Below are 11,507 nucleotides of genomic sequence, written 5' to 3' on the forward strand. Positions count from 1 at the left end.
AATTCGAATTATTTTATCATACTGTTCTAAGTTTATTCCATATGAGCTAGTAGGGGAACCTAATGAACCTATAGATCATGGGCTCCAACGATCCGAGATTAGCAGGCTAATACTCTTTAGACGAAGCTAATCAACATTCGTTAACTAACGGGTCATTTCACAATAGTCCCATAGTTTCACTCCCCTCACTATAGATATATTTGTGTCCATTTGATATAACCATGATCAGTAAGTTAATCCTTCACAAATTGTTCGTAATCTCGGCTGGATCATAAAAATTGTTTTACCCCCGAGACTATAACTTATTCTTTAAGTTCCCTTGTGTAACAATCCAAATTTGTATGCATACACTACAGGAAGTTAAATGTAAAATGTTAAGCCGGACGAAATTTTATTTAAAGGGGTTGTAAATGTAATACCCTAACCCTAATTTAGAAAGCAGGAAAAAAAATAAAATATATAATTAAGAATGAAAAATATATAAACTTTAGAATTGGAAAAAAATAAGAAATTTATTAATTATCCAAAAATAATGAATAAGGGGGCAAAATCAGGGAGGATTAATTAAAAGTTGGACGCTAGCTAATTCAAGAGACAAAAGGCGGTAGATAACTATTTGTTTGGGTACTGCTCATTGGAAGAATTGGAGGTGAATTAATTGCCCATATACTCTTAAAAGTTTGAAAGAGTTAAAAAGGGGAAGTGGAATCCACAAACAGTGAAGGCAACCCACGCGTGGAAAACTTGCGAGAGCGAGAGTGGGAGCGGGAGCGAGAACGAGACCAGTGAGAGCGAGAGCGAGAGCGAGAGTGAGAGTCTCGAAAGCCGAACCAGCGAGAAAGCGGGAGAGAACGAGATTTTGAGAACAAAGAGAGTGATATTTGGATAGAAGCGTGGATTATGCGTTGAATTTGGCCACGATCTTATAGATTATACATGGAGAACTCTAAAATTGAATACAAACAAAGAATGATGACGTAAGGGCAAACTTTAGCCAAAATTAGGTGTCTTATTAAGAGAAATTCTTAAACTTAAGTAAATTTAAAGAAGCCATTTGTAGGATGAGTTGTCACACTGAGAAGAGCTGAAAACTGCTATAAATAGGACCCTTTGCCTGAAGATTTAACCCATTCCTAAACAAATCTTGGTAACAAAGAATCGTATGAAAGAGTAAGTGTGAGTAAGGAAGTTCTGTGAGGTTAGAAGAGATAAAGCTCGGGTGAGGTGCTGCCCAAATTTCCTTCTAGCTTAAGAGGGAAAGCTTTACTGATCAAACCATAAGGAATAATAAGGAATAATTAGGATCGCAGTCAAGGTAAGTAGTTATCTCACCAGTGTTTTATGGTAGTGTACCTTTAATATGTTGCATAATTATGTTATTGTTATGTTGCATTACATGTTTAAAATACGTTTATCGACAAGGGATCCCATGCATTATGTTTGTTCATAAGATTAAATTTTAATTAGATAAAGTTTATGCTTCTAGGGCTAGCAAGACATGTATGGTTGCACCCTTCTAGACTCAATTCTATGTCAAGAGTATTCTAGGGCTAGCAGGGCATGTATGGTTGTACCCCTCTAGACCCAATTCTATGTCAAGTTTATGCTAGGGACTAACAGGGTATGTATGGTTACACCCCTCTAGTCCAATCTTACGTTTATGTTAATGGTTGATGTTGGATGCGACTCTGACCCTACTGATTGCATAACCCGCTAATCATCAAATGGGCTAGTTTCCGCCTAAGTCCTCATCTTCCTATTAGGGCGGAAAAATTTACGTTAGTGATGTTGGATGCGACTTTGGCCCTACTGACTGCATGACCCACTAATCATCAGATAGGTTAGTTTCCGCCTAAGTCCTCATCTTCCTATTAGGGCGGAGAAATTTACGTTAGAAGCATAACCGACCACCACATGTTGTTATATGTTTTCGGTCCTAATCATATGTTTTCAGAACATGTTGCATGTGACTGTGCATTTGGTCACTACCCTATGTGAGAACTACTTACTGGGTATATTATATATTCATCCTATTTTTACAGACTTTGTAGGTAAGAACACAGCGTAGGTGGCAGTATTGGACGTCGCTCAAATAGCCAACCATCAAACTCACTATTATAGGCATATGCATTTTTGTATCACTACGCTAGTGTTTTATGGATTCTGGTGTTTTGTAAAATAAAATTTTTATATAGTTTTCTACCTAATTAATAAAAATCTTAGATATGTTCTTTTGAGATTTTTGTCCAAAACTCATCTCATAATAGAAAAGTCTAAGCATGCATGTCGTAGCGGTTGGACCATAGTATGTAAGGATCAGGTCGTTACACATTGATCCTCTAATAAACAATTGGATTAAGGTCCAACCTATAAACCGAACCCCTCTCGGGCCAATGAGAGGGTGGGGCCCCTTGTTGAAGACTTGGATTCAGTACTAAAGGGAACAGCCTATCTACTATCCCTATAACGGGTAGGAGTGAATTCCGTCTTGCACCCTATATTTCCAGCTGTCCACCTGATCTTACCTCTAAAATTGGTGGCTTATTGGACCAGCGATAATGAGCTACCCTCACCTATGCAGATCTAAGGATAATTCTGAGTGAACAGGAAGTTCATAGTTAGCTCAGGATTAAGATTAAGTTACCTAAGTCATCAATTAACAAAATAGTTAGTTTTATACATTAAATGGCATTTAGAACGTAAAAGTGACTATTTCATGGTTCAGTCTTATGTAAACTCTTTACATAGGATGCCCCCATTTTCATGTCTCCACATGAACGGTTTAGGATCACATTGTTTGTATTAACTACAAAATGGGCTGCATCCATAGTGTCCCCAGAATAAGGCTTTCAACCTTATTCATATACTATAGACCATTTTGGCTATATATATTTGAACTTGATCCACATTTATGTCATTACATAAAGTTCAAACTTAAACTTAATAGCCTCGGAACCTTAGTTTATTAGATTTATGAATATAGAATTTAAATTTACTAAATATTTTCAATAATTTCTTTATTGAACAAGAATATGATATTACAAACTACGAGTTTTAGGACATAAAATCCAACAAACTCCCACTTGGACTAAAACTCCTAGTAGGATCAAACAATGCTGAATTTAACTATGACAAATTAATATTACATATAAGTACAATAAACATATGAATACAATAATCTAGGGCATATCCCCAAAAGTTCTCCCACTTGTCTTAGTTTACAAACACCGTAGACCTAAACTCTGTAGGTGACCCTAAAAAACTTTAGCCGTGAGGATTTTTGTAAAAGGATCAGCAATATTTTTCTCAGAAGGTATGTGGATCACTACAACGTCACCACAGTGTATGATTTCCCGGTTAAGGTGGTACTTGCGTTCGATGTGGTTTCCCCGTTTATGGCTTCGAGGTTCTTTTGAATTTGCAACTGCACCGATGTTGTCACAATACAAGGTGATGGGTAGATGCATATTTGGAACAACTTCCAAATCTATCAAGAATTTCCTCAGCCACATTGCTTCTTTTGTTGCTTCGCAAGCAGCTACGTATTCAACTTCCATTGTGGAGTCAGCTATACAGGTCTGTTTTATGCTTCGCTATACTACTGCTCCTCCATTAATAGTGAACACTAATCCAGATGTAGACTTTCTAGCATCTTTATCAGTTTGGAAATCAGAGTCAGTGTATCCAGTAAGAATCAGATCCTTAGCACTATACACGAGCATGTAGTCCCTAGTTCTTCTGAGATACTTTAAGATGTTCTTAACGGCAGTCCAATGATCACGTCCAGGATTAGACTGGTATCTATTGACGATCCCTACTGAGTAGCATATGTCAGGTCTAGTACATAACATTGCATATATCTGTAGGATCTAAAGGCAACACTAGGGGGGTGAATAGGGTTGACTACCAATTTTTTTTTTTTAAAATAATTTTATCTCAAACAATGCTCAATAAAGTTAACCCACTAATTTGATTAAAAAAATTTATGCAAGACAAAACTTAATATCATGCAAGCTATGATAACTTTAAATTTAAAGACAATTATCAAGGATAAATTTAAATAACACACTAAAAATTAAATCATGCAATTTGGAAAGATTAAAAAAATAACTAAGACAAGAAGCAAAAAATTTGAAAACAAGAAATAAAAGAGAGAGAAGAAGAGAAAACATTCGAAACATGAAACCGTGAAGAAAATATACACTCTATACATAAACCTATTCAACCGGATATGCCAATCTATATCATAATTGTAAACCTCCACGCCCAGTGTACAATACCTCTAAAGCAACAGTTTCTGTATTAACTAAATTACAAATAAAAATGCCAACCTCATACTCTCAAGGGCAACTTTCTGCAGCCCAGGATCGGGGTCCTGAACTCTCTCCACGTACAACTCCTACTGTTGTTTCAAGGTCAGATCCTCTTCCGACTGTGCACGCAATAACCCACATCAGATCAATACCCAACTGACTACAGAAAACATAAAAGGGAAAACTAACATCGCACATGAACTAATCTAGATATTCCCTTCGCCTCAATTCGCACTCAGAAAGAAAAACATATTTTGAAATGAACACTGAGATAAAGTCCAAGATCCAAACTTCTTCTTGCAAATCAGTAAGGAATGTAGCAATGATTGAAGTATTGTCCATGTCAAATCAGCAGATTTGCACGGAGTGACGCGAACCTGGCAGAAAGACGCGAATGAGCAACAGATCTGGCAGAGACATGCGAACGACAACGGAACGAGCAAATCCGGCAGAGACACGCGAACGACGATGAAATAAGCAGGAGATCCGGCAGAATGACCAGCAAATCCGAGCGATTGGGTGCGGTGGCGCGGGTTGCACGATGAATAGACATGCATGGAGACCAAATCTACACCACGACATACTCTTCACCCACGATCGATGGATGAATGGCAAGGTTTTGGAAGAGAGGAGTGAGAAAGATTAGGGTCTGAAGAGGGAAGTGTGAGAATGAGAGGAAAAATAAAATAGGGGAGAGTGAAGAGGGAAATGAAAAAAAAATGGGGAAAAAATAGAAAGTGAGGATAAATTAGGTGGGTTTTAATGTCCATTTAAAACCGACATTAAAGGTACCCCTACAATGTCGGTTTAAAACTGACATTAAAGACCCATTTTTTTAAAAAAAAATTAAAACCGACATTATTCATTCGATTTCACTTTTTTCAACCGACATTAAAGCCCAAAATTCTTGTAGTGTTGTTTGGATCTCATTACCCTCCAAATCACCTTGTTTTGTTGTCAAAATACATTTATTTTCCATCTCCTTGAATCATCAGTACTCATCCTTTTGAAGATTTGATGGAAACTTCTAATGAAAATTATTTTTCAAAATGATAAAATATATGTTAAAAAATGTTCAAGTTTGGCAATCATGATGTTGATGTAGTTTCCACTATAAGTTCTAAAGGGCTCCACACTAGAGAGTTGTTTGGATGTTTGAATTAATGCAGCTAATGGTTTAGGAAGATGAATTTGTGATTAATAAAAATTAATATATAGGTTGTGATGAGCTTACCAAAATTTGGATTTATATAATCCATTATATTTAACAAACTAATATATGGATTATTAACTCTAAAAAAAAATCAATTGATAAGTCTCTTCTATCTTAAATAAACTTTAAATTCTACTTTACTTTTTAAATTTCGATCTTTATTTTGTAGTTTTAATGTCTTTTGTATTTCTATTTTGTATTTATGTAAAAAACAAATTATTCAAGACATCGACTTTCTTTTTCTAATTAATTAATCATATATTTGGTAGAATTAGATTCATATCAAATACTTCAAAAGAATTAAGAACTAAAATACAACTTTTTAAGATTTTAGACATTTAAAAATACAAAGTTAAGAAATAAGAACTAAAATACAACTTTTTAAGATTTTAGACATTTAAGAATAGAAATAACGGAAGCTTATCAGATTTTGTTTTCCTTTTAAGTTGAAGGATAAGTAGTAGAGGATTCGAACTATTGACATCATGGAAGACACATGTCTTAATAAATTGAATTATATACCTGTTGGAAAAATTTATTAAATTTTGGAAATAAAAGGTTAGATTTTATCTTTTATCATGAAATGATGCCTCCCAGAAAGTGGTAGATATGCTTGCATGCTATCTTTTTATTTAATGATATCTTATGGTATAGCTAAGGCTAGCACATAATGAATATGGTGGAATTTGCCAGTTGCATTATTGTACTTTTATTAATCTCTTAATACGAGTCTTTCTCATATTTTTGTTAATATTGTTCATGATAATCTCAATATTTTCAAAATAATATTATGTGGTAGTCATGATTAATATACTTTTCTATTATTGTTAAACTATCGATAGAAATAGTTAAAAAAATAAATAAATAAATACTGAAGTCTATCAATATCGATCATAATATCAATGATAGATTTTTATAAGTTTCTATAATAGTTAGAAACTAATAAACTTCTATCAATCTCTATCTTTATCTATCAAAAAAGATTAAATTTTGCTATTTTACGGAAAAAATTTCCTTATTTTTCTATTTTAAAAATTCATTTAGAATATAATAGGAGAGATAAAGGAAAGTGGTCCAATTAAAATAAATAACTTAAAATAAATTCGTGCACCTTCTAAAAAACTTATGTTCTAAAACTAATATTTTTACAATAACAATCATTAGAAAAAATATTATATTGTTTTCGTATATTCGCTTTTTCAAGAAGTAACTATTCATATATAATGATTAGTTGTTTTAACAATTTGGGTGCTATATTTTCTTAAATGAATATGCAATAAAAACTAGGTGTCATCATAGATGGGGTTAGATCGGATTGAAAGATTTTTTAGATCCAATCCAATTGTTTGTAAATTGTTTAAATCCAAATAACACTTATTAAAAAATGAACCCAACCCAACCCAACCCAATCATGAAATATTTAGGTTGGATTGGTTCGGGTTACTCAGGTCATTTATTTAAAATTTTGTTTTAAAAAGAAGCAAAACGTAAATATGTAAAAATCTAGTTTAATTATTTTCATACATTGAATTAAGATTAACTCAATTTCAATTTATATAGTGAAAATTTTCTTTCTAATATGTAAAAAAACTACTTTTAAGAGTTGTTGAAGAATAAATTATTCAAAAAATATTGGAATTAAATAAAGTTAAAATCAATATATGTATAAATAATTGTGTTATAAGTAATAAAAAAATATATTTTTAAAGATAATAATAAATTCGGGTTGATCTGGATTATATTAGGTGAACCTATGAACCAACTAAACCCATAAAAGTTTCATTTATTTGAACCCAACCTAACCTAAATGAGTTGATAACTTGACCCAAACTACACGATTTGAATTGAATTGATCGATTTTTCGGGTCATCGAATTTTTTGAATACCCATAATAAAAACAAACACATGCAAGAATAAAGTACATCTTTTCTGTCTTCCCTTGGGATTATAACAGTTAAAATAATTTTCGTTGATATGAGAATTTCAATATTGCTTTAAATTTTATGATGACCCTTGATGCTGGATTAAGGGTAGTGCATCTCTTTAGGTTTTTATTCTTGGATTAAATCTCAATTTTTTTTGACCGGTTTCCCGTTTGGACTTCATATATTATATGATACTATACTAGATAAATAATATTCCATTTTGTAAGATATGATATTAAATTTGCCTTCATCCACTAACTTTTTGGTCAATTACTGATTTAAAATAATACCAGAGCAACTGATTTGGGTTGATGATTTAAGACATCCTAAAACAAATTGACAATGGGGAGTAATTATTTATTTATTGTATAAAGAATTTGAGGTCACTGATTGTAATTTTTCACGCCTTTTAATGATTCGATTTTTAAAACTATTTTTGTTTAAATAACCCAAACTACATTACTCATACGATTTTCTTAAAAAGATATTATGTTTCAAAGGAAGAAAAAGGATTTTAACTCACAATAATACTTAAAACAAAAATTCGTTTGGTCTTTATTCCAACAATGGCTCAACACCAAGAATGTCCCAGAAAAAAAATATATTGAGATGTTAAATAAAAAATCGTGTCCTCGAAAAAATATATGGCACTTCTTTTCTTCGTGATTTAGCACATTCGAGGTTGGGTCGGGTGCTCAATAGTACCGAAACTACTTGAGCTATGTCTTTATCATTGATATAAAGTGATCACAATTGATGGTTATGTTTTTCCTTTCTATTATCATTAAAAAAGAGAGAGAAGAAAAGAAAAAGAAAAAGAAAAAGAAATTAAAATGAAAGGAAATGTCACAAAAAAGATTATAAGGAGTCGAAAAAATAATAAATTGAAGATAGAATAAAGGACCAAATGTATGCATACATATATTTACTTTGTAGGTATAATGCATAAATTTAAGAGGGGTATATGAATGAACTGATATCACATTCGAATGAGATGGATCATGAGAATACAAAAGTATGGTTATGAAAGGCTTAAAAGCATTGTAAGTTACTACTTATACCAACAAGGTGCACATTGTTCTTCGGTAACTCAATTATAGAAACTCCAATCTTAAGTGTGCTTAACATGAAGCAATCGTATACTGAGTGACCTTATAAAAAAAGTTTTAGGAAACATGTAAATGCAGACAAAGCATGCTCAAATCATCTATGTACATACTTGTAAAAATAACAATTAAAAAAATCGTATCCATTTAGACATTTTAGTTAATTCTCTTTCTTCCTTTACACAACATTGATATATTCACGTGTTTGTTACAAATAAAATGATAATTTGACTTATAGACATAAAGAATTATTATATTTATCTTAAAAGCTATAGAGAATATAGAAACCATAATGAAACTTTCCCAACAAATTACAAACACGTGAAATTAGTTTGGTTTTTACTAAGTTTATTTCCTTATAAAGAAGTACTATTATTATTTTCTAAAAAACGAAGAATAGAGAAATGAACCAAAGTAATTAATTTTTCTTTTTCTTTTTTTCTTTTTTCGTTTTTTCTTTGTTTGTTTTGACGTCCCGCTGAAAATTGAGAAAATCTGGAAGCTGAAAAAGAGTAGCACGTTGAAAAAGATCTATCCTGGTCAAAAATGACATTGTCGTATCAAACTATAAAATTATGTGTGATCAAACCTTAAAATTGAAAAACTTGAACGGAACTAATGTAGCTAATTAAAAAAAAACAATCAAATTTTTCTTGAAATGTCAAAATTTCTCGAGCTAATTAAAAAAAATTAAAATTTTCCCTAAATGTCATCTCTAAATTTTCTCAAAATCTCAAATTTTTTTTTTTTTTTTTTTTTTTTTTTGAGATGGGAGGAAAAATGAAATAAAATAATTTGGAATATTCTGAAATTTTCTCGACATCTTGAAGGAAAAAACGAAATTCCTCTATCAAAATTTTGATACCATCAAAATCTTGTAAAATCGATCCAACTTTCGAGATTTCGGAGGAAATTTTACACCATGAATGTACATAAATCAAAATTATTATTTTTGGAAAAAAAATCAAATTCAATACATTTTCTATAAAAATACAATATAGGGTACCAACCTACCATAAAACACATTTTACAATTCTATCTTATATGTAAATATAATAATTAACATACCGTAAAAGGCATTTTATAATTCTGTTTTTATGTAGATAAAATAATTAAAATAAGATTAATAGAAAAAAAAATCTCATATTTTTTGGAAAAAAAAACTAAATTACATTAAAAAATAGCCAATAAAGAGAATAAATACTCAAAATCAAATTACAAAACTCCCCTCTCACAACCACATCTCCCATTTGGTGTGAAAATTTTTCTCCACTCCCCAAATGAAGAATAAGAAAATTCTAAGCACCATCATCCTCCTCTTCTTCTTCACAGCATTCTCCTTCTTCATGTTCATCATACAACCAGATAGATTATATCTATACGGTGTCGTTTTTGAGGTTCGAGTCATCAATGGCTTCAAAAACAACTCGTCTTTGCCTTTAGTGATATGGTGCTCTTCAGAAGAGAGTGATTTAGGAGGGAGGGCGTTGCAAGAGCATGATGATTTCAGCTGGAAAGTGACAACAAAACTTTGGAAGAGAACCAAATTCTCTTGTACCATGAAATGGGATGCCAAAAGGAGGTCTTTTGATGCGTTTAAGGTTCCTAGGGACTTTTACAGATGTGGGAATTTCAAGAAGTGTTCTTGGTTGGTTACTGAAGATGGCTTCTATTTTAGCCCCGATGAAGTTAATTGGAAGAAGGATTTTCAATGGTGATTAATGTTTTTGTCAAGTAATTTTGCTTTTTTTTTTTAGTTTAACAATATGCGAAGTAGAATATTATAAAATTAAGGTGTAATTACTTGGCAAAACAAACTCATTTATTTCAAATATAACAACATTCTATGTGTTTACATGTAAACATAACAATTGTTAGGTAATTCTCCTTTTTTCTTCTGTACAACATTGGTATATATACACACATTTGTCACTAATAAAATGCACTAAGACACCTGTAGAACTAAAAATAAGGCTGCGAATTTTAGTCACCGGTGAAACAAACTTCTATTATTACAAACATAACAACATTCTATGTGCAGGCTTGTAAAGATAAACAAATACGAAAATATGAATAGAATCAGTAACCCAAAAGATTATATACACTAACCTACTAAATGAAGATATGAAAGATCTCACACAAATCTGTAAATGAGGATTGAGTGAGAAAGTGAGAATAAATGGAGGAAGAAAGATAAAATCAATTAAAAGAAAAGATGGGAAAAATTTATACATATAAAAGACCAGACAAGTTAAAGAGAAGAGTTTGTGAGAGATGGTGAGTTGACGACAACGTTAGAGAAGAGAGAAAGAAATGGGAAGGGTTAAGGTTTGTTTTAAAGATGATATGTGAGAAAAAAGTATGCCGCAAACAAAAAGAATTCAGAGAATGGAGAGACACGCGATTTGACGTATCTCTTTCTACGTGTATTTTGTTTTAAAAAAAAAGATAAGTAACTCATCTTTCCTAATCTAAAACTACGCAACCTATTTAAAAATCTCATTACTCGAGTTCAAAATTAAAAGAAAAAAAAAAAACAAATAACGGACCAAATCCTAGACTAGAATCACCTAATCTCCATCTTCACATTCGAGTCTCCATAAAGTCAACCAAAATATAAATCATTTGGATATCTTCAACAATTCAATGAAGAAGTTCTTCGTTTATCTTCATACTTCTCCATCTAATCTTTTTCTTCTTCTTTGCAATACGAGTCACTTTTCTATTGCATTTTTATTAACTATTGTACTTCAATATTTTAGATGTTATTTTTTTGGTATTGTATTTCAGAGTTTGTATTCTATTTTGTGTTATTGTTATTAACTTATATGTTAAATTTATCTATATCATAGATTCTTTTAAAGAAAAAGAAATGTATATTCAACGTATCGGTATCCTCGTTTTTAAAATATATATATACATATATATATATATATTATATATATATATT

At 31.5% G+C, this 11,507-nt stretch overlaps 1 protein-coding gene across 1 annotated transcript; it reads left to right on the top strand.

Annotated features, from left to right (window-relative positions):
• The first annotated feature begins 9,837 nt into the window (after nt 1-9,837).
• Nucleotides 9,838-10,275, top strand: LOC120067533 (S-protein homolog 5-like). The gene has a single exon (XM_039019083.1). It carries the CDS (start codon nt 9,838-9,840, stop codon nt 10,273-10,275), a length of 438 nt encoding a protein of 145 aa, XP_038875011.1.
• Nucleotides 10,276-11,507: the final 1,232 nt, after the last annotated feature.

Source organism: Benincasa hispida, chromosome 12 (assembly GCF_009727055.1).
Source record: "Benincasa hispida cultivar B227 chromosome 12, ASM972705v1, whole genome shotgun sequence".
Lineage (NCBI taxonomy): Eukaryota > Viridiplantae > Streptophyta > Magnoliopsida > Cucurbitales > Cucurbitaceae > Benincasa > Benincasa hispida.